The sequence below is a fragment of the Myotis myotis genome, unplaced genomic scaffold, assembly GCF_014108235.1.
Source record: "Myotis myotis isolate mMyoMyo1 unplaced genomic scaffold, mMyoMyo1.p scaffold_m19_p_6, whole genome shotgun sequence".
In the NCBI taxonomy this organism is placed as follows: domain Eukaryota; kingdom Metazoa; phylum Chordata; class Mammalia; order Chiroptera; family Vespertilionidae; genus Myotis; species Myotis myotis.
In genome coordinates, this window is record NW_023416368.1 from 26,832,836 (window position 1) to 26,858,126 (window position 25,291).

The window sequence follows — 25,291 nt, forward strand, 5'->3', positions numbered from 1 at the left end:
TGGGATTAAGCATTCTCTACAAATCCTCTGTTATCTTCAAAAGTCCTGAGTAAAAGAAGCCCTCCAGTCATTGTTCTAAAGAAACAATGTGGGACTCCACTCACCACCGCAGCCAGGAGTCTGGCATTCCGAGCAAGCAAGGCCAAGTCAGCAGCAAGCTTTATGCAATTCTCTCCAAGTGTGCTACATGTTGCATGGGAACAGCGAGGCGTGTGCTGGCCAAAGAGACAGGCTACAAGGAGACGAACATCTGGAACTGGTCAATGTCTATTTCCATTTTCCCTATTAGAGGCCTAGAGAGTCTTTTAGTGTTAATAACCTAAACAAGGTTCCTGATGTAAAACACTGCAAGATTTCTTCAGTCATTCCCTGGAGAGCTTTCCTAACAGTGTCAAACAAGGACACACTATCCTACAATGCGTGATGCCAGAGATTTGTAACCTGGGGTGGATTCAAAACCCCCAAAAATGTTATGCCAAAGTTTCTTTTTTAGCTGCATTCAGTTTTTTAGACCGTCTATAGTAGTCATTGGATTTTTTAAAGAGTCTCTGATCTCCCTGCCCCTAAAATGTCTCCTGTCTGCATAATTTTCCTCCAGGTCATCATAATATATCACTAGGAGTTGATACATACATATTTCCTTGATTCTAAAACAACTTTTTCCTGGATTCGAAATGCATCATATACTCCTTCTTTATGTTTAATAAAATGTCTCCTCCTTGATTCCCCAAAGTGATTATTAAATTGATAATGTGCTTTTGAAATGACAACAATTTAAGAAGCACAGGAATTAGCCCTATCCCAAATATATCAGTATTTATAAATAGGCAAACTTCATGTTCCTAAACAGACAAACAAAAAAACCTAAGATACTTCAATGTCCCCATGAGGACACCAAGTGGGTGTATCAAAACACCAGAAACAGAATTCAGTTTATGTGCTATCACCTCTGGCCACTAGTCACATTTCACCCACTTTCTTAACATGTCCTAAGTGGATGATGTGCCAGATACTGTGCTACTGGGAAAAATTACTGATCTAGGCAGGAGGACTTGGCAAGTTCCCAAAAGGGAAGGTGTAAAGACCCCGATGGAAAACAAGCAGACTGAACTAACAGGAAGCTGAGTGTTTTAGGACAGAAAGAAAAGAGAGCCTGAGAGAAAAAAAGGAGCAACTGGATGACTCCAGAGGGTTGGGGTTAAGTGGAGAGGGTGATTAATCAACTGATTAGAACACATATTTGTAAGACATAAGAGAGGTAACCTTGGACATTTTCAACTATAAGAACAAATGGACTAGATCTAGGCTCAGCCAAGACTGGCCATAGGAGCAGAGAAAGAAAACATAGCCTGATCTGGGCTCTAAAATAGTAGAATATTGTAATAAGTCTTCAGAAACATCCCACTTATGGGACCTAAAATTCTTCCATTTCATAGGAAGAATGGGATTAACAGATCATGACTATTGTCTAGTGGTCTTTAACAATATCCCTAAAGTCTGGGTGCTCTTTCCCAGAGATTAGAACATGAAGGAATTGAACATATAATGTTTCCAAATCCCTGTAAAGAAATTAAAAAAAAAAAAAAGACTATGGTCAGATACCATCAGAGACCCCAGTGTGAAGAAAACAATTCTAACATTAGTATAGCCCATCCCAAATGGACCGTGCCAATCCAGACTCTGTAGGAAGTCATTGCTTATACCAAACAAAGACAGCTCTGTGGCCCCAAACCAGGTGGACAGTTGAAGCACACCTTCAGGCAGAGATAAGACCTAGTCACTGTATCTTATAGGGAAAAAGGGACAATGAAACGCTTGGATGGTCTCTTGTCAATTGCTGCTCCATACATTCCACCTTACTAAAAAAAAGAAAAAGCAACAACAACAGAATAAAAGAATAGTCTTGTCCATATGAGACAGGCTGCCTTAATTTTAGCAAGTCCTAAAATGTTGCACTAGCATGACACAGACAATGTCCTCCAGTTTCAGGAATTCAAGAGCCAGCCACTTAGAGAAGAAGGAGGTGGCAAAACAAGCAGATACTTGAAATAGGCTGTTGAGAGCTCCAAACCTATGAGAAATGAGGCTCTGAAGCTATGGAACACCACATATGTATACATGTGGTGCAAAGAGGCTTTCTTACTTGGAGGTTTTAAAACCAAAAAAACACTTGTTCAGTTTAAAATAATTAACCATTTCAGTGCACAAGATTGGGAAAAAGTAGAGCGAGAGAAAGAAAACTATTTATGCAAAAGGGCAGGTGCCTAATCTGTTTGTGCATTAATTCTCTCGACACCCATATAGTAGCTGGTACATAGTTTATTCTCAATAAATGTTCACTGAATTGAATTCCAGAGGCCCAACATTTTGAAGAGTAGCTTACATCCTCTCATGTGTCAATGAAGGAGAGTGGCAGTGGGACTCCAGTGAGGGAAATCTGGGACAGTGTGGGATGCTCAATTTGCTAAGCTGGACCACAGCAAAACTTAAATGCACTGGCTGGGGCGAGATGTTAAAAGCTATACCCTCTCTGTGCCATTGTGGCTGATACTACCTTAATAAAAACAAACAAGCAAGTACAGTATTAGCCAATTGCCCATGGAAATGGGAGTCTAGCAATGACTGAGCTCCCTCAAGTCAAATAGATATTTTTATCTCTGAATAGCAGGAGAATGATCCATGAGTTAGGGTCCATTTTATATATATATAATTTATATAGATAGATATAGAGATATAGAGAAATAGAGACAGAAATATATTACTTTTTCCTTTTCTCCCATTCTTACCTACCACTTCCACCAAGGAACTAAGCCTGTGCCCTGCTTACAGCTATTCTAAAATGTCTACACAGAGAACATAGAAATAAAATCAGAAGGCCATCTCCAGGCAAACACTAAAACAGGTTTGAGTACAATGGAACTTCAGTTCTCTAACTTAATTCATTCCAGAAGGCTGTTCAAGAAGTGATTTGTTCGAAAACCGAATCATTTTCTCCCATTAGAAATAATGTAAATTGAAGTAATCTGTTCCAGACACCCCAAACGATTCCCTGTTTTAACCTTTCTTATATACATGTCTAATGTACTGTCTAATCTATAAATAAACACTTATTTTCTTAAATTTGTCAAACCGCCCCCTTCTAGACTTAAAGGAATCACTTTCAGCACGCGTTCCAGGGGTCTTTCAGGTCAGCATGCAGCCTCTTCCCTTTTTCAGGAATCACTGCCTCCAAAATGCTGTCATGGATAACTGCTTTTCGTTTATGCAAATCAACAACAGTTTTTCTACCTCTTCAATGGCCTGTGACCATTGTTTCTTTCACATTCTTAGCATCATTAGCACTCTTGATGGCCTCTTTATGTTTTAAAATTGTGTTAAATCTTGGTTTCAGCTAGCAACCAAAGCATTCTCTCCTCTGGTTGTTGCCTTCCTCCCCACCCCCTTTCTCTTCAAAGTCTGAACTCTGTATAATTCATCTGTGAAAGAAGTTAGGTTGTATTTCTTTCTGGGCAAACTCAAAATGCAGCAGATAGCAGACAAATGCACTTAGCAGTGAAGCCTTCCACAGCCCTCTTCAACTCACAAGTGGGCCCAGAAGAAACAAATGCCATGACTTTACTGGGTATTAAGAACAGAGAGCCTTCCCCCAAATATTTATTCTCATGAAACAACGAGGTCCACATAAAATACCAGGTGGCAGTGGGCCACAGAGCCTTTTGACAAACTAATAAATACTATGGGCTTTTATCATTAGCACAGCCATATACAAACATCTAGCAGAGGGTTCACAGACAGTACCATTATGCCCCTCCCCAAATCCATCCTTGCATTGCAGAGTGAGAAGCACTTGTTCACTAAATCAGTGGAACTCATTCAAGTTTCAGCTATCTCCCTGTCCTTCCTAGCCCTTCAAACTTGATGTTTGTGTCTAATTCTTCTGCTAGCATCAATCCTCCTTTGATAGTGTTGAGTGCACAGACCAAGTCAACTACATGGTAACTGGAATTTAGAACAATCTACTGAACAGTCTTGGACCCAGTAAGAATACTAATTGATATACCAAATTACCCAAAGAAATAGGCCACATTCCAGGTAAAATTTATCTTAACCTCCAGAAACTGACTCTGATGGAGGTAGTACTGGCCCTAACCACAGAACAGCAGAAGCACTCTACTCATTACGATTAGATTTTAGGGCTAAAGAAATGATAGTGGCAAAAATTAAAGCTTACTGGAACTGGTGAGAGTACAACTCTGTTCCTAAGACTATTCATAGAAAGGGGCATAGTCATCACTTGGCCTCTGAACCCTTTGCAACAAAGATTGGACAATAGCACAACCTAAATAGGCCCAGAATCCCATCTGCCAACATACTTCAACTTTCTCTGGAAATCTATATGCAAAGTGTCTCCTCAGGAGTTTCACCTGGAGTTGGATTGCTCGCTATGATGTGCGCTGACCACCAGGGGGTGATGCGGAACAAGGCAGGCGACCAACAGCTGCAGTGGGGTGCTGAGGGAGGAGGGAAGGTGGAGGCGGGGGGGGGGGGGGGTGGGGGGGACGTGATGGTGGCAGCAGCACGCACGCATGTGGGGCAGTGAGGGAAGAAGGGGGGGGGGAGGACCTGATAGGCCCTGATCACCGGCCAGGTCTAGGGACCCTACCTATGCACGAATTTCATGCACTGGGCCTCTAGTTAAACTATAAAACCTCAGTAGGACATTTCTATGCTTACTTCATGTATGCTTGCTTAATGTAACCATATTGACAGAAAGTTAACAAAACTGGCCTGACAATTTCAGAATCACATTTCCCTCCAATTTTCAGTCCTAAGTTTTTTTAGTTGTTTTGTTTTTAGTAGTACTATTTTTACTTTCTTGCTTTATATCCTCTTCCAAGTTCTGCTACCCAAAAAGTAATACAATATGTCATACTTGAGTTTTTCTGAATCATTAACAGTTCCAATGATCATAACTAGCTTAAAAGGCAGTCAGTATATACTCAAAATAGCTCTTACAAAATCTAAGCAATGATCTAATATGTATGCAGGAATATATAAAATCTAAAAGTCTCTGGAATTCATTGCCAATTGTAAAACCGATGTGAAACAATGTGATATCTCCTCAAGTCTCTTAAGTACAATTACTCTCCCCATTTTACAGCTCAGCAAACCAAGGCTCAGAGAAGATAGGTAAACTGCTCACAGCAAAATCAGGATTCAAACTCAGGATGGCTGACTCCAAAACCCATGCATTTAACCCTTAATTGCTACCAATGGAGTGAACCAATGGAGTAAGACAACAGGAATCAACATACATTCCTGAGTGAAACCAATTTGTGGAATTATAACATATGACTACTGCCATCTGCTGCATCTCATCATTGTAGGGGTGGTGGGGGGGGGGGTGCTCATATGTGTTTGGATAGGCACTTTTTCTTAGGGTATATATTTTTTAAATTCTAAAGAACCTAAAGTAAAGGAATCATCTCAGGAAATAGAAGTCTGATTAAGATCAGCTCTTACTGTCAACTCTAAGCTTCTCCAGCATGGCCACAAGGATACCGGTGGTCACAGTTCCTTTTGCAATATGGCAACATGACTACGAGGAACCAGAGCTATGAGCATAATTATGCATCTTTCATAAATTCAAACAAAGCCAGCAGATGGCAAGAAACTAAAAAAAAAAATGCACACAAGTGCATGTATATACTATTACATACACATATGTATATACATACACATAAACATCCTAACTTTTTTGTTGATGCTACAGAGAGTATAAATAATTGAAAGATTACAAACTTCTCAGGCAATTCTACATCTTTAGTCTCCAATAAGCCTTCTGACCTGAGATTTTCTCTGGTTTCTGGCGCATATAATCACTAAGAAATGGAGAAGGAGTCTTGAGCAGCATGGAACTAAATATAGTCAATTCAAAGCCTGTGGCTAAAAAGAGAAAAGACTCTTGGGTATTCTTATTTTTTTTCCATTCATTCATTCAAACAATATTTATTGAATATGAATTCTCAATCACTATGCTTGGTGATCTTGGCCTAGGGCTGTTTTAGGTGTTGGAGGTGTAGTGAAAAACAAAAGTCAAGGTCCTTGCCTTCATGGATTTCTGTTTAGAGTGCCCCCAAAATTACCAGGATCCAAGACAGTGAGCAAATAAATTCAACAATAGATTACAAAGCAGAATCCAATTCAAGTCATTGCCTCGAAGTTAATTCAATGAGTAATGTGTGCTTATTATGTTTCACAGAACTCTACTAAGCACCTTAGGTAGATAATATTAAAGGCAAAAAGGATATGATTAATCCCTGCCCACAGTAAATCATCTTCCTGGGATGACAACACACAGAGGTATAAATTAGGTGGACCAATTAATTGCCAAAGCAAGGAATCATTGTCCATTCACATGTCTGGGATAGCCAACAACTACTAGGAAAAAGATGGCATTCATTTCTGCAAAGTAGTTCTAAGAAAGAAAATTTAAAAGTATTCCAATATATTTCAACACTAGGCATCCCCTACCCTCTGCCAAATAAAAAAATCCATGTCACTTTACACCAAGCATGTTGATGACGTCCTCAGTCTGACTAAAGTAAAGTTCTTTTTAGATTTATGGGGTAAACAAAAGTATTAGCAATGATTAATTATAAGAGGGCATATTTCTAACATACCAAAGTTTCTGATTCCATTCACTCCCTTCTCCCTCTCCCCTCTGCGAGCCCTCTCTCTCTCTCTCTCTCTCTTGCTTTTAAAAATAAAGAGGTAAAGATGGGGGGAATCTCACTTTTCTGGGCTTTGGGTCAAGACCACACAGCACACAGGAGCAATGGCAGCTGTCTGGGGTTAGCCAGGGCTATGCTCCTTCAGCTTGGCCTTTGGCTGTAACCACTAGACTGCATGCCTGCACTATTTTCTGGATGACCAAAAAGGAAGATTTTAAGACCATGCTGAAAGTGACTTTGCTTTTAGGATGTGTTTACTAGTTTGGATGGTTTTTTTCCAGGATCATGGGCAGGGTTTTTGGGAACACACCTAAAAAAAAATGAGGTCCCACTGGCATCATGAACCACATTTGAGCCTTGGTTTAGCAAATCCAAGGATAATTTTTCAGAAACGCTTATCTTGTTCCACACCTCAGCAGAAAGAACACCACCTAATTCATAGACTTCCTAATATTCAAAATGCCTCCAGCTCCTCTGTCCATGTATTTTTCTAAATGATACCATTGATTTGGCCACTAACAAATATGACCATTTTATGGCTTTTAGAGTGGAAGAGAAAGATGTAGCAATGGGCGTAAGAGCCAGTTCAATCATTCAATCAAATGAACAAAGTCATTTCAAAAAAGATCTTTCTTATCAACTGCTTTTCCCACGGGAGGGATGGGGGGGGGGGGGAGGACTGAAGCTAATCCAACCATAATCTCCACTCCCATGAATCACTGCCATAATATCTGAGAAAAGGCCAACAGTAATTGGTGCTGTTTCTAGAGGTGGGAAGTCACACTACAGAATGTCTATTAAGGTCATATTATGGCCATCAAATGACTAAACCAACAACTATAATATCGATAACAAACACAGTTAATTATGCAAGAAAGAATATATGATGTTGAGTAGATAGGATAGAAGACAAAATGTGCAAAAGAAATAGATGTATTCTAAGAAAACCTACAGCCCTGGCCAGGTGCCTGAGTTAGTTGGAGTTCGACCATATACCAAAGGTAGTGGGCTCAATTCCAGGTCAGGGCACATACCTAGGTTGTGGGTTCGATCCCACTGGGGTACACATGGGAGGCAACCAATAGATGTTTTTCACTCACATTGATGTTTCTCTCTCTCATATCAATAAAAACATATCCTCGGGTGAGGATTTAAAAAAAAGAAAAAGAAAATCTACAAACATGAGATTAAATATATATATATCACAGCGCCTTTGGAAGAAGATAGAAACATATGTGATTTGATTGCGGAAATATATGAATTATTACCCAGGTGGAGGGAGGATACGGACAACAGTCCCCAAATACACCAAAACATGGGAACAGAGATAGGATGCTGTCCTGATGGGGGATTTGGACTATCTGGACATCTGCTGATGGTAATGTTCCTTTAATAAGCCAAACCTCTAACCTGTCCCAGTTTAAATGAAACTAAAGAGATATGACAACGAAATGCAATGGGTGAGAGAGAATACTTCGGGTTGGGTGTGTATGAGTTGGCAATTACAGGGGGCTGGTAGGGATTCTAATCTGCTTGCTTTTAGCAAACACGCTTACTAGCAATATGCAAAGAGAAAAAGAAGATACATTTATTTATTGGGAACTGACAAGAGAAAATTGGCTATCTCTAAAATTTCTCTCAGCTATAGTATTTATGCACTTAAACTAAGGTTTCCATGTCCAGTTTAATATGGGAAGTCATCTATTTCCAAGCCTGAGATAATGGCCACAGAAGATTAAAACGAAAGCTTATGAGGCTACGATAGCGATTCCATAGCTTGTCAATCCACATTTAATAGAAAGTAAAGAAACTCCAACAGAACCCTTTCTATCTGACTAGGTAGCTTGGTAGCTTGTTGAGGTTTTTGTAGTGATAGATTCACATCTGTGTATGCATTATTTTATTTATTTTATTATTTTATTTATTTATTTATTTATTTTTATTTCTCTACTGCATTGGCTAGACTTCCAGTACTATGAGGAATAAGAGTTGAATGCACACCCTTGCCTTGCTCCTATTCTTAGGGGAAAAGCATTCCATTTTTCACCATTAAATATGATGTTCATGTAAACTTGCATAACTTTTGCTCTTGGCCAAGTATTAAAGAGTAAGCTTTTGGAATAAGAAATGTAATAAAATTTAGATTTTATTTTAAAATTCAGAATAAAGAGAAACTGTGTCATTTTTGCCCACCCAATGTCTACTCCCCTTCCTCGTATAGCAATGTTTTGTTTATCCCACAGGGGAAATCAACCTTTCTCCATCATTTATGCAGTTCTAGTGCAGTGAGCAAGTGAGTCAGGTATGGTTAATCCACCTATCCCACCCTCAAGTCCAAACATTTAATTCAATAAAATTCAAATAAGAGACTTCTTTGTAATTACATAAGTTCTCTTTCCACTAGACTTATAGATCAGGGATCAACAACAATGGCCCATAACTGAAATCTGACTTTCTGTTTTTATAAATAAAGTTTTATTAAAACAAAGCCACACCCATTCATTTACATACAAGACTGCTTTTGATCTACAACAATGTTAAGTAGCTGCAAAACCAAAAATATTTACTATCTGGCCCCTTACAGAAAGAGTTTCCTAACCCCCATTCTTGATAATAAGATGTACACCTGGAATAGTTAGGAAGTATATCACCAGTACATGGAAAGAACCCAATGGAAATGAAGTCAACACAAAAGAAGAAACTAACTCCAAATATTATGGAAGTTTTCAGATTCCGATGGGCCAGAACTGTTAGGCTCCAATATTTTCCAGTTATGTAAGCCTTTCAATCCAGCTTTTTCCCAGGCAAGTCTGAATTGGGTTTCCATCATTTGAATTCAAATTGACATTACAGATAAAATCCATAATGCTCATTGCAGGAACACAACTCTAATTTCTTCCTCCATTATCTATCCATCAATGCCATAAAGACATTCGACATTCGACATTTCTTCAGACTAGAGTATCACTGAGTGCTAAAAACCATACTTTACATAATGATTAGCTAAAACATGGTTACATCAACTGATTTGGGGTACACTGAGGGTTTTTTTTTTAACCCTCCCCCAAATCCAACACTAAATAATAGACCATAGATCAACTGGGGTGTAAGTATCAAAACGAAAGATAGGTGCCACCATTGACCTCTCCTTGAATTAAATAAGGGAACACTCTGAAACCAACTAGAAAAAAAAGGTGTTTGTTCCCTTTCCAAAACCAAAACTCCCAAGAGAACAGATTTACTAGTAACTAATTGGGGAAATGGTGATTCAAACTGGAGCTTCTAATTGTCTACTGAGCGTATGTCACCAGTAATGTTCCCTATAGGCTCTCAGCAATGGGAGACAAAATTAAGCCTAATATTCCCGCCAATTACACAATCATCATTTGTCTGTATTTATCTCTCTCTTTAGAGAACTATAAAACACACAGTGGTATAGTTTTAAATGCAAGCTATATGCTCCTATGAGAAAATAATTTTATATTATGTTTAGAAACAGCATTATTTTGTATTTAAACTTGTTTTAATGTGTACATTCTGGAGCAAGGAGATGTTTTAACAGCACAGCTTTCCATCTGCAGAGGCCAGATGTTAATCTACAGGAAAACTGAAGTGATTAGTAAGAGGACCAATTATACACAGAGAACAAGTATCAACTGGTGGGAAGAGGGAGGTGAGGGAGGCTTAAAATGGAGTTGGTAAAGCAGTTTTAAAGCTTCAGCTTATTGGTGACAAACAAACAAACAAATCCCACCAATAATAGTGGGCTTTCCATCCATGCTAAGAATAGTATGCCATGACAGGATTTTTCTTCCTGGGTATTTCCTCCCCTACAAGTTGAAAAATGATTGAAGGGAGTCAGAGAAAATATTGTAAAAATAAACTCAGGGTTCTTAGGAGAAAATTTCTCTCTATTAAGATGAAAATCAAATATGCCTAGGACTAGACATGGATTCAAATTCTAGCTTTGCTACTCTGGTGGATACTTTTATTTATTTTTTTAATATATTTTATTGATTTTTTTACAGAGAGGAAGGGAAAGAGATAGAGAGTTAGAAACATCAATCAGCTGCCTCCTGCACAGCCCCTACTGGGGATGTGCCCGCAACCAAGGTACATGCCCTTGATTGGAATCGAACCTGACACCCTTCAGTCCGCAGGCCGACACTCTATCCACTGAGCCCACCGTATGCTGCTCTTTTTCCTTGAAGTGATAAGATGCCCTGGGGACTGGCTGGGCCCATAGCTGCTTATGCACAGCCTAGATTTCCCATCCTTCTTTGCAGACAGATGTGGCCATATAATTATGTGTGGGCCAATGGAAGTGATGTGTGTACCTGCTCAGTCCGGGATATTTTCATCTCCATTATCTGGTTGGAAAATGGCAATGGCTGGAACCTGAAAGCCATGGTTGAGGATGGCAGAACAACCCAGCCAAGCATGGACTGCTCACTTCTGGGCACCGAAGGTAAAATAAACTTTTATCTTATTTAAACCCTGTACTTCAAAGTCTCTTTGTTATAGCAACCTAGCCTGTATCCTACTAACGTAGCTAATTATATCTATACCACTTGGGGCAAGTGATTTAACCTCAGTTTCCTCATCTGTGAAATGGAATCATAATATTTATTTTGTAAGGCATTAAGATAAATAAGTGGATTAAGAGGTATGCCAAAGTTGTGCCTTACACACACACAAAAGTGCTCATCTAATGGTAGATAATAGCAAAGATGAAGGACTAGTTAGGAAACTGCTTTCAAAGGCCTTTGAAATCAAGCAGCTACTGTGCCAACAAAGCCCTAAAGGCAGAAAGAAACATGTATCTGCTTTTGAGTTTCTATTAGTAACAATATATTGAGCGAAAATCAGGAATATCTTATATTTTAGCCCAGGAAAAGAATTCAGGTTAAGTAATGTTTGATTAGAGTTTAGCACTGTGCCAAATTTTTCAAATAATTATTTAAATCATGCTATTAGTGGATGTTACACAAATACTAGTTATTTGTTTATGCATACTTGATTGGACTGAGTTCCATATTTATATTAAAAAATAGCTGAGCAGAAAAGTCAATTAATCAATATAGGTCACCTAACCAGGCTAGGCTGAGAAAGAGACACACAAGTGAACTGGAATCACCCACACCAGACACCCAGCTTGACACAGAGAGTTCTATAGTCGGTGAAGGCCATGGCCTGATGTCCCCTGCACACATTTTCCCCCTGTGGATAGTGCTTTTGCAAGTAATAATTACTGGCCCTCTGACAGTGTGGACTCTTTCTATCTTTTACTGGTGGGCCATGGTTAAACTGCCCTCTTAGGATTTCTGCAACCTTGCCATTTGCTGAACGCTGGGGTTGTTATCTTTGGCGTCAAGATCAGAAGATTACCCTGACCCTAGGGACTTCCCCAGGGCTTTTACGTGGGTCTCACATGTCATAAGATGCAGGAAAACCACAAGATTCATCACCCAGCAGAGGCCAGCATCTCTAAAATGGGAGCATGGATCACATTACCAGACTTAACCCCTTCCATTGACCCTGATAATCCTACTGTGTATAATGGGATGTTGGCTACTATGGCAAACGGAGGCTGAACCAGAAGGGGGTGAGAAAAGATACTGCACAATCTGTATACACTCTTAGGATCATTTATCCATTAAGATGGGATTGAAATAATGCTTTGCATCCTACTTCATGGAGGTATCAATAAATATTCAGTAAGCCAAACTGGACTCTGTCTCCTCTAAGAGCCTTAAGGGTGCTACAACTGTCTCAGTGAAGGGGAGTTCTGGTAAAGTGTCATGCAGAACCCACACCTCAGAGAGAGAGGCCGCAGCTCAGGGCCTGCATCCAAACAGAAGCAAGATCTACATATACAAGCATCAGCCAAGGAATGAAAAACTCCCTCTGGTACATGAGTCTCGAGACCCCCCAAGGCACTGGAGCACCAGCAACAATCACACTGCACTAGGGAAGCAACAAACAACTCAGGACCTTTATTCCTGCTCTACTTCCCTGAATTGTACTTACAGGCTCCCGGCCATCCATGGCTTCCATCCAGAGCCTCCGGTCCTCCTCCGACAGAGCCTGCATGGTGATAACCCCTGGCCTGCAGAGATAGAAAGACAAGGATATGAAGCTAGGTAGAGAGATCCTGACGAAGATGAACTTAAAGAAACACCCATGCCACAGAATAAGAGATCCCTGGAGATAACAAGGAAGAGAGGCACACCTCTTGGCTTTTCTGAGCCATCTTCCAGCCTCAGAAAGCAAAGGCCTGGTCCTAAATCCCTCTCTATAAGCCCATGTGCCCAAGGAGGTAGGAATAAACACAGAAGATACGGCTCTACTCATAGAGAAGGACACGGAGAAGTAAAGAGATGCTTTTAGACCTTGTTTGTTCCTTGAGATCTTATTCATTCCTGTTCTCCAAAATGCTTCACAGAGTGATTAAGGGGAAAACATTCAAGCTGGAGAAATTTGGGTCTCCTAATAGCTAGTTCAATGCTTCTAAACTGCTTTTGACATGGAGAACTTTTATGGAGGTAATCAGCTTTTTAATTATGCTTATATTTAATCTATAGTATTTTTGCTGTTTTTGTTCATCCTCACCTCACTGGAGGATTTTTTTCCATTGATTTTTGTAGAGAGGATATAAGGAAAAGAGGGAGGGAAAGAGAGAGAAAGAAACATCAATGTGGGAGACATCAACTGGTTGCCGACCACACATGCCCCAACCTGGGCTGGGAATGGAATCTGCAACCCAGGTACATGCCATAGACTGGGAACTGAACCCGAGACCCTTTGGTGTGCTGCGCTGACTGATGCTCTAACCATTTGGCAACACTGACCAAGGCAAATGGATAGTATTTTTTAAGGGAAGACTTGCCATGTCAGATGGTAAAGTCTTTACATGCATTTGCTCTTTCACCCTCTCATTGAAATCTGCTTGTTCTTTCAAATTGAGCACAAACCCTCCAGAAAGCATGCACACAATATCAATGGTGTTTGTGGAGTTCCCACTACAAATGGCACTCCAGGCGAACAGACTTGTGCCATACAATTGAACCTGGGAGAAGTATATGCTCATTAAAGCAGTTATTTACTTAGGATCCACAGATGAGTCCCAGAGAGTCCATAAACCACCTTTCCCCTCTAAATGTCTACATATTTTTCTGTAAAAACAATTCCAACTATCAGATTGTCAAAGAAGACTGCAACCCTCAAAAAGTTAAGAATTATTTATATAAACCGTCATCTTTAAAGTCTGAGAAAGCCTAAACGGGAGGAAGAGGTGCACTGTGGAAGAATGAGATCCTGCTACCCTCTGAGTCCACAGCACTGCTGAGGATCACAGAGAAGCACAATAGTGAGACACATGGGGCTCTGCCATGCCCTGAGCACCACTGGCCCGGGCCCCACAAGCACCGAAGCCTGTTCATTCAACCCACAACAATCACTGCTCCTGGCTTATTTCCATGGTTCCAATGAATATGCTAGACCTATTTATGTTGAAGATATTTTAAATATCACCTTTCATTGATCATTCCCCAACCTCCCCCAAGAAAAAAAGTTTTCAAAGATATGAATATTTAGGTATAGATGAGTTGGGGATTTGAGGTGCAATGGTGTGAGGGTGTGAATGTGTGAGTTTGTTAATGAGTGTGTGTGTGTGTGTGTGAGTGTGTGTGCACGCATGCGAGAGAGAGAGAGAGAGAGAGAGAGAGAGAGAGAGAGAGAGAGAGAGCGCGCACGCACATGGGTGGGGAGGTGGAGGGGTGGAGGGCAGGGGTCTATGTGGGTGGGTTAAGTGGATGGATAAGATGGTGCACTGAGCATGGGAGGTAGGTGATAGGACAGGCACTCATTCCCAAGAGGGCGGTCATTCTTATGAAGGCCATAATGGGTACTGGCACCCTAACACAAGCATGACTCAGAAGATATAACTTCTCTCTCCACCAGCACCTGTTAGCGGTCTCCCTCCTCTTCTCAGAAATTCTCATTCTCAGACCCAAAGGCTCATTCAGTGTGCCAGACCCGCTGGGTGTCTGCAGAGCTGGCAACCACCACTCCACAGAGATGACCCTATAGTTTGAGGACACAGTGAATTGCTTATAGCCTTCCATCTTTCAAACAGCTAAGTACAAAGCATTAAGGCTTTGAAATTAAAAGGCTACAAAGCTACTGTCCACCGCAGAACTCTCAAGTCCTTGGACCTGATCTTTGAGTGTTACTTGAAGTGTTCCCAGATCACTGATTTCAGAATCGGGCATTCCCTTCAAACAGAGATTCCCAGCCCAACCCCACCTTCTTGAATCTGAACTTCTGGACGGGGCCTACAAACTTGGATTGTAACCAACTACACAGGTGATCCTGATGTACAGTCTGAGGCCCAATGCGATGGGCTTCCCACCCACCCCCACCTTTTCCTTCCTGTTCTCCCTGCCCTGGAGAGCAAAGCCACCCTCTTCTCCACACTGGAGTCACGTAGACAATGTTCTCCAAGTTACTTCCTGCTCAGTGCTCACCAGCAAACAGTGAGACCACAATGCCTAGCATACCAAGATCTCAGGGACCTTGCAAATGTCACAACAACTCATGGCACACAGTGTGAAATTTCCACCCAGGGCCGCAAAGAGGAAGTTCAGACAAACTCCGAGGCTCTGAAGGGTGAGCCACCTAGCCTTAGTAACCAGGAAACTTAAGAAGATTTGTCTTTTTAATATATTTTTATTGAATTCAGAGAGGAAAGGAGAGGAAGAGAGATAGAAACATCAATGATGAGAGAGAACCATTGATTGGCTGCCTCCTGCACGTTCCCTACTAGGGATCGAGCCTATAACCGGGCATGTGCCCTTGACCAGAATCAAACCCAGTACCCTTGAGTCCACAGACCAATGCTCTACCCACTGAGCAAAACCGGCTAGGGCAAGAGGGTTTGTTTTCATTTCAAGAAGAAATATCAAAACACAAGTTCTTTTCCACATGTAGTGGAGAAGTGAACAAAATGGACCCTCCTGCAAGTACCTTAATGAACTCCTGCACGGGGTCAAATGAGATTGAACGGTAAAAGACTCTGTAAAACCTAGAGTGCATCATAGCTACAAGGGCTCAGAACACCACTCTAGGCTAATCCAAAAAAAAACAAGAATCCAATAGTATCCAGTTTGACTGTGGCTTCTTTTCTACAGCAGTAGCCCTCCACATTTTTTTTCTGCCTCAAAATGCTCAAGAGATGGAAAGGCAATGAGTTTTGTTTTGTTTTTAAGAACACAAAAAGCACTAACTATAACAAAAAATATGGATAAATTGGACTTCACCAAAATGAAGAACTTCCATTCATCAAAAGATACCATTAAGAGAGTGAAAAGACCAACTACAGAGTAAGGCAAGATATTTGTAATTTATATCTCCAATAAGGCTCGTATTATCCAGAATATTTAGAGAATTCCAACAAATAAATAAAAAATGAACAACCCAATTAACAAAATACATAAAAGACTTGAATAGGCCATAAAAGAAGACAAACAAATGGCCAAGGAGCACAAGAAATTGGGATCAACATGATGACTCATCAAGGAAATGCAATGAAAACCACAGTGAAATATAACAAACTCCCTCCTGAATGGAACTCATTCAAAGACCATCAATACCAACTCCTGACAAGAACGTAGAGCCACTGGAATTCTCATACATGCTGGTAGGAGAGTAAATTGATAAAACCAAACAAAAGTAAACATGCACCCACTCTATGACCTAACAATTCTACCTCTAGATATATACCCAAGTGAAATGTGTGCATATGTCCACCAAAAGACACATTCAAGAATGCTCACAGTTTTATGCATCATGGCCAAAATTTGCAACAGCAAAAAAACTAATATCCATCAATAAGAGAATAAATTGTTGTATATTTAAACAATGGAATATCACACAACAATAAAATAGAATCAAATACGGCTACACACAACAACAAGAATGAATCTCATAGACATAATAATGAGGGAAAGAAGCTGGACACAAAAGCCTATAAAGGGCATGATTCCATTTCTATGATGTTCAAACACTGACAGACATCAGAACAGTAATTTCATCTTGGGGAAGGGATATGGGCAATGAATGGGATGTGAACACAAGGATACCTGCTGGGCAACAGAAACTGGTTTGGGTGTTACACAGGCAGAAGGGGGGGCGGGGGGGGGGGGGAAGAGGCGGTTATTAAGATACAGACCTAAGGTTTTAGGCATCTTATTGTGATTACACCTTAATTAAAAAATGTTTTTAAATACTATCAACAATAAAAATATATTTAAAAAATAAAAAATGTTTTTAAGTAACTTGGGCTCACCAGTTATCCTGAGTCTAGTGCTTCCTTGTTGTGTAAGCCTAGTGGACGAGTAACTGAACTATGCTATTCTTCTTTAAAATGCAAACTATAAGAATATCTACCTCAAGGGGTTGTTGTGAAGGTTAAATGAGAGATGTATAAGGCATTTCAAAGGGTCAGACACACAGTAGATGCTCCCAAAATTACTTATCACAGGGACACGACTTGGGAGGGAGGAGGCAGGATGTTAAGTGTGGAGTAGGATCAAAATTATGGAGGGACATGGGCACGTGTGTGTAGTTTAAAAAGGGAAATAAAAGAGCCACAGGCACTTCTGATTCTCAAGACCCCACCCCCAAAGCCCTCACCCACAGAGAGCCCTGAAAATCACACCCTACCACAAAGCAAGCCAGGCCAAGCGCTGAAGTGACACGCAGACTCTGCCATTGCAACCATTTCCTCCTGAGTGAAGCACCCAAGTGCTCTTTTCCCCGCTATGGAATTAATGCCTGATCATTTATAAGGACAAAGAAGGAGCATTGAGCCAATTCTAGAAAATCTGCCAAGGAGCTCCCTCTACCCACCAGATGAGAAAAGGAACAAGGGTCGTACAATCCTTTCTAGAGCTCAAGCCCAAGATCCTACTTAGGAGACAGCACTTTATTTTCGCTCAGAACCAGTCCTTGCTTACTGCTCTTTCTGGATCAGCTTGAGGCCCATGATCAAGGATCCGCAATTTTCTCTAAGCTGGCACCCCGCCTGTCACACAGGGGCGATGAAGAAAACAGTTATTCATCTATCACAGGGCAAAGTGCTGCCCACCACCACATCTCCTCCAACTCTGGCCTCCAAAAACAGCCCACAGAAAGCCATACTTGGTTTAGCAACATATCTCGGAGCTGGGACCACTGATGTCAGCTCAGAGCCTTTTCATCAGCCAAGAACAAGCAGCATCACAACCAGCCCTGACTCCAGGGTTACTCGACAGCTTTCCTACTCTAATCTTATTCCTGAATCTGAGTCAACAATAGTGATCTCAGTGGCTTGGCAATTTACCCACTTCCTACTGGACAAGGAAATGCTATTACTAACTCCACCCCACTGAAACAAACACACTCAGAATCTAACAGTGCTGTTCTTTCTAAATAAACTTCCAAAGAGCTAGAGTTTACTCATTCATAAGACTATAAATCTTCCGCTGGCAAGAGCTTGTTCTCAGCTTCCATCCACACTACAGTACATTTAAGGGTCAAGTTCAGCGTACAAGGAGGATGGTGGCACCCACAGAAACACATGTTCTCACAGCCTGTGTTTGAAACCTGCCTCACTGTGTTTGTTTATGATAAAAGCTTGGAGAATGGGGCTGCCACTCACCCACAGGTGAAAGGGCTGAGCGAGTAACAGGGAGAAGTGGTCCTTGCCTCTGAAATGCTCCTGGGAAACTGATTTCTAACAGATCCTGGACGAGGGCTCAAAGTTCAATAAATCATCATTTTCACAAACATATGGCAGATCTTCATTTACATAAAATAGGGCCAAAGCCAGGCAGAATAAACTTGAAGAATGACATCTCTTCCATGCCTGCCTAAGAGACTGCAGGCTCAAATGTCAATAGAGACCAGGCAAGAAAGAAAGCAAAATGAGAGAAACTGGGTAAGAAGTTCCTCACTGTCCAGACAAAATGGGTTTGGTCTCATTTTCATTAAAACATGCAGTCTTTTGTGTGTGTGTGTTTTATTTTGCACTTTTACTTTCTGATAGAGACATAGGGACAAAGGAGTAGTTCCCTCTATGAGAAAAACAGCAGTGCAAGGACAAGGCAAAGTGACAGCTGTTGCCTGTCATCGTGGTGGGGAACAACAGGGAATGGTGGGGACTACAGCCAAGTGAAAAGGCCAAACCCCACCTAGCAGAAACAGTCATCATTCAACTCTACAAATAGCTGATACATGGGATGGCAAGATCAGCATTTACAGATATTTCCAATTTTAAGATGTTGCCTCAAACTACTCAAGCCAAACCAAACATGTCTGGCCCACCAGTTTGCAACTTCTGGTGCCTGTGTCTGTCTTTCTCTGCCTCTCTCTGCCTGAGCTCCACTCCAGGTTATCATGGCATGTTATAAAGTCATCTCATGCATGAGGACCAATAATGACGCATGTCTGTGTTCTTGATTAACCTCAAAGTCAAACACAGCAAAGCATCTCCAGTTCATCAACAAAGGAGGAACTTGGGATACTTTCCCATCTTTCTCAATGCTCAGGACCTAGTGTCATCACTGAAGAACAACATTAATCTACTCTTTGGAGATAAAAAGTTGACTTTGCACAAACTATGCATGCTATGAAATAATGAAAAGTCCCTGTCCACTACAGATCTTCGGACATGAGAAGAATATGTAACATGAAAACCTGGGTGTGATCCAGGTGAGAGAAAAAAGTGAGAGAGAAATTACAAGTTGCAAACTGGTGGCCCACACACTGTGGCTAAGATTTATTGAGTGTTTATTATGGGTAAGCACTGTGCTAAGGACTTCATGAGCATTATCATTTATTTGTCACAATAACTATATGAAGTAACTATCATCCCTATACCTCTTTTAAAAACTGATACTCAGAAACCATTGGCACAATGGCACACCGCAAGTAGGTGGCAAAGCCTCTGCTTGAACCCAGTCTGCCTGACTTTCAAAGCAAAGCCCACATCTTAACCACAATGCTGTACTGCCCCCAAGTGCATGCAATGTATGTCCTGAGATCCAGTGCTACCAGCTCCTTAGAAGCACCTCTCCCTTCACCTATCTCTCTCTCTCTCTCTCTCTCTCTCTCTCTCTCTCTCTCTCTCTCTCTCCCTCTCTCTCTCTCTCACACACACACACACACACACACACACACACACACACACACACACAAAGTTTTCAGAATAGAAGACTTCTAATTAATTATTTAGAAAGGACCTAGTCCTAATGAATGAATGCCTCATAACCTATTACAGCCTGCAGCACTGACCTCTTGGGAGGAAAGGTCCTAAAATAATTAGTACCATAGCAGTAATAACAATTTATAGAGTAAATATGGCCAATCACATCAGATAATTCCCTACATCTTTATTTTAAAGGAGACTGAAGTCACAAACCACCAGGAAGCCCAGACGAAGAAATCTTTGCGCATTAAGTTGCATGGTTCTTCCACGTACCAGATATTGATTGAGTACCTATCACATGCCAGCCATAATGCTAGGCACTGGCGACACAGGAGTAAGCACATTTTAACACACCGCACCAGGAGAAAACATTATTAATTGCTGAGATGAGTAAGACTTGGGAAGAGCACAAGCACTTGTTACTATTGTTCATAACAAACAATGACAAAATATTCTAATTCAGGAACTCTCCTAGTTCATCTAGGAATATTCTTTCATTATTACTATTCTATCTCGTGATGAATAGAAATCCACATAAGTGGAATTTACTGATTGAATTGTCTCTTCTCCAGATTTACATAACAGAAAAATTTTGGTTTACATTTTTTTTAAATAAACATTTTATATATAGAAATTGGAAAACAAACTGGTATACCAAATCAGTAACACCATAAGTTTCACTATGCAGACTAAAGAATCAAAGTAAGGTTGACTCATTTCACACCACAGTCCACTAACAATCACATGCCATTCTTATTTAAAACAGAATCAAACAGAAAGTACTCTCTAATTATTTTTTAAAAATGTAAATGTAAATGACAAGTTCAAATGACAAAAATTCCTAGAACTTCTCAACTAAATTACTTTACAGAACAGCTAAAAAGCAATCCAGAAAGTATGGTATTTCCCCCGGCTCTGCCCCCACCCAAGTCATGGAAGTCAGAGCAGTATAACACCCTCTGAGGAAGGAAAAAGCCATTTCCTCTCTGAAATGTCATTGGCATTGAGACCAATGCTCTAATCCAACCAGCAGGAAGGCAAAATCAAATATTATTTCAAACAAGGGGTGAGAAGGGGAGGGGAGGGGAAGTTTGAAACCAGGAAAAATGGATTCATCTGTTGCAAAAGATAAAGGCGCATTGCACCATGAGGGCCAGGATTCCTGGTTCTCAGCACATGGGGCAGCCGAAATCATTTCGCTGTTTTCTTCACCATCCTCAATACACCGACCCTGCAGCCAAGAGCCTGACACTTCAGGAATCAGGTGAAATGTAATGTTTACACAGAGGCTAAATCAACTACGCGTGCTTGCTTCTGTAGGAAAATGGGTATGAAATGATCCATCATGAATGGGTGGGAAGAAGGAATTTCTAGAGAAAGAGTGAGTCGCTTAGAATACCTTTCTCTTGAGTAATATTCACATGATGATGTCTTCTACAGAAATCTACACACAAACAGACACACACCGCCCTGACTCCTGTCAATGTATGAAAGACAGCTAATTTTCAACTGGACGCCTCCTGGTAACTAATACACATACAAAACTGCCATCTAGAGGTTGAGGACTGAAACAGTATGTTACATAAGATGCTTCTTTTTGGAAAACACAATCTCACACTCACACAATCTCACAAAGAGACACAAACAAGTGCATGCATACACACCACATACCAAACTGAAAGTAATGGCATTATTTTAACTTCGAAATAGTATGGTTTCCTTTTGAGATCAGACATTGGAAGGAGCATAAAACTTATTATCTTGTGCAGGAAATATATCTGTAAATAACAAGTTGTCACATACGTATTTTAAAAAATGGAATCTTCCCGTAGTAGCCCCTTTGCACATTTAATACACCCGTCTTCACTCTCAACTTACAGGTGAATAGAAAATTAATGGCACAATAAGAAAAGGAACACCATCAGGATAGAAAAAAATCGGCTCAAAGATACACCCACCAAAGCTAAGGTCTACCATAAGGACAATGAAGTCCCAGGTTTTAGGGGAGAAAAAAAAATTCAAAGGTACAACCTTTTCCAACACAAGACTGCATCAGGGATAAATATTAATGCGTTTCATCTTCAGAACAATTCTGCAAGGTAGGTATGATAAGCCCCTTCTTACAGATATGGTTTAACCACCTGCCCAAATTTAAACCACAGGGTAGGGGGATGATCCCAAATTCAAACTCAGGGCTGCTTCGATCTTTCACCTGCATCATGCAGCCTGCTATAAAAGCAAACTTGAAATAAAGGTGGTGACATATTAGTGGGTTTGAATAGGTTTTTCAGATCCTCCATAATCTTTCTAGCCTCCACTATCCTTACTTTAACCAACCTTCCATTTTCCTGGGGGGTTTTGTGCTATACAGACATGCAGATCATGTGTGTACTTGCTGAAGTTTTAGTTTAAATAACAACTAACATGATTAAGCTCCTGTAGTCTCTTTCACAACAGTTCAGCAAAGTCCCAAAGGAAAAATAATGTAACTCAAACATTGCATTACCATAGGAAAAAAGTTAAACAGCCACATGCACACAGTGCTGTATTAAAAACTGTATAACATGATGTTATTCTGCCTCTGGAAGCAAATTACCTGAAACAGATATTCAGAAATGAGCAGAGGTATATAAAACATGCCTAATTAAACAACCAGCCAACCAACACAAAGAAAAGTTCACATACTATGCAAACACAAGATAGAGGTGACAGTGGGTATGACATGCCTCACTGGGACTGGTCCTGAGGAAAGCTGTCCCTATATTAGTGGAAAGCTTGCAAAAGGAGGACTTCAGATTTGATTGAAAGGAAAATCAGATGATGACTTTTAAGAAAGAAAGTCCAATAGATTCATAGTGCTTCATTAAACTTTATATCTCCACTGCCGGTAGAGTCTCTGGCATATAATTTTACTAAATAAATGAGGGAGGGAGGAAGAGAAAGAGAGAGGAAATGAACTCAGGGTATTCCAGTCATGCCATCATTCCCTATAAGAATGAAAAGTAAGGTCCCTCTGTTACATTTTCCCAATAGCATTCTGGCCCTCCAGGTTTGCTGGAACACTAAACACACTGCATGTGTGTATGTATGTGTGTGTGTGTGTGTGTGTGTGTGTGTGCGTGTATCCCAAAATTCACGCAAGAAGTAATTTTGATAGAAAACACAGGTTTATAATTAAAAATTGTGAATTTTTTATTGATTCATAAAGTATAGGGTTATGTATGGAATAGTATATCGGGTAAATGGCCTCCACGGCTTTCCTGGCACATACGCACTCTTTTGTTGAAATTTTCCATGACCGTTTTGCATAAATGTGGCTGAATTTCAATGAGGCTCATTTTCATCATGATGGCTTGGTTAATCGACAAAATTGTCGCATTTGGGGTTCAGAAAATCCATGAGTGATTGTTGAGAAACAAATGAATCCACAACGTGTCACTGTTTGGTGCGGATTTTGGGCTGGAGGCATCATCGGACCATTCTTCTTCGAAAATCGGCTGCTCAGGCGATAACAGCTATCGCGACATGATAATCCAGTTTACCCGATATGCTATTCCATACATAACCCTATCCCAGGGGTGGGCAAACTTTTTGACTTGAGGGCCACAATGGGTTCTTAAACTGGACCGGAGGGCCGGAACTAAAGCATGGATGGAGTGTTTGTGTGAACTAATATAAATTCAAAGTAAACATCATTACATAAAAGGGTACGGTCTTTTTTTTTTTTTTAGTTTTATTCATTTCAAACGGGCCAGATCCAGCCCGTGGGCCATAGTTTGCCCACAGCTGCCCTATACTGTATACTTTATGAATCAATAAAAAGTTTACAATTTTTAATTATAAACCTATGTTTTCTATCAAAATTACTTCTTGCATGAATTTTGGGACACCCTTTATATGCCTTTAATTGCATGAGTGAGTGAGTGTGTGTGTGTGTGTGTGTGTGTGCGCGCGCGCACGCGAGCGCGCATATTCTGCCCTCAGAGGTAAGTTCCCTGAAGGCAAAGACTATGTTTGTCGTGGTCTCCATTACACCCCTAGGACCAAGTACCTAGATCACTTCTAAGACTCTAAGAAGTTGTCCTTTGCTGCCACCTCTGGAGTGCCAATGCTGGGGATGGAGCCTCGAACACTCCACATAGTATCTCCAAATGTATGGACCATTGAAGGTAACTAATCCTGTAAACAAGAAAGCATTCTAATCGTTTCCTTTCCCCAAGTATAAATACTGCCCCTTAAGACTACATTGATTCGGTGCATCAAAAAATAAGGCTTTTTTCCTATTATTTTCCATATGATTTAGTGACCCTCCTGGAAAACATCTGGGAGAAAACAACCATGTGTTATTTAACATCTGTGAGAAATCTCTTAAAAATAAACAAATCCAGAAATAGTAGGAGATGACTACCACCAGGATCCTTTAGCTTAAACAAATATTTTCCTTACATTTGCTCATTAATATCCATGAGATGCTGCATGGAAGAGTTAATCATTTAAAGTGACTGAAGATAGACACTGGCAAGTGTTAGCAATTCACATGCCACGAAGCTAATTCACATGCTATTTTTCCATGAAGTCCATTTTTTTAATTTTTATTTTTCAATTACAGTTGACATTCAATATTATTTTATATTAGTTTCAGATGTACAGAAAAGTGGTTAGATAATCATATAATTTGCAAAGTGGTCCCCCCAACAGATGAAGTCTCCTTTTCACTCAGGAATTTTACACTAAACTCTCTCCAGAAGAGTTGATATACTTTCAGAGAAAAAATGATAAACCTAGTCTTTATTCAATTAGCCAATATAAAATATAAACCTTCAAATGCCCCTTGCTATCTATTAGAAGTGCTAGCCCTGGAAGGGGCAGTCTCTCCTATTCAGAAAGGTATTTAAGGTGTCAAAACACCAAACTATATAGAAAATAAAAATTACAAGTACTACAACAGACCCATGTACACCAGTGATGGCGAACCTTTTGAGCTTGGTGTGCCAGCATTTTGAAAAACCCTAACTTAACTCTGGTGCCGTGTCACATATAGAAATTTTTTAATATTTGCAACCATAGTATAAAAAAGATTTATATTTTTGATATTTATTTTATATATTTAAATGCCATTTAACAAAGAAAAATCAACCAAAAAAATGAGTTCGCGTGTCACCTCTGACACGCGTGTCATAGGTTCGCCATCACTGATGTACACACATCCTGCATATTAAGAGATTTAGCAGCCTCGTTCTGTACCCCTCAATTCATGACACAGGAAAAGAGACAGCAACTTAGAAGAAATCAACTTCCCAAATCTACT

The 25,291-nt window shown here is 40.3% G+C and overlaps 1 protein-coding gene across 4 annotated transcripts in view; it reads right to left on the reverse strand.

Annotated features, from left to right (window-relative positions):
- ARHGAP26 (Rho GTPase activating protein 26) overlaps positions 1 to 25,291 on the reverse strand; it is a 421,272-nt gene that overhangs the window by 256,886 nt on the left and 139,095 nt on the right. For all 4 annotated transcript variants that reach the window (XM_036312015.1, XM_036312018.1, XM_036312017.1 and 1 more), the window contains exon 11: positions 12,765 to 12,843. In XM_036312015.1, coding sequence (XP_036167908.1) covers positions 12,765 to 12,843 — 79 coding nt within the window. The remainder of the gene's footprint in view (positions 1 to 12,764; positions 12,844 to 25,291) is intronic.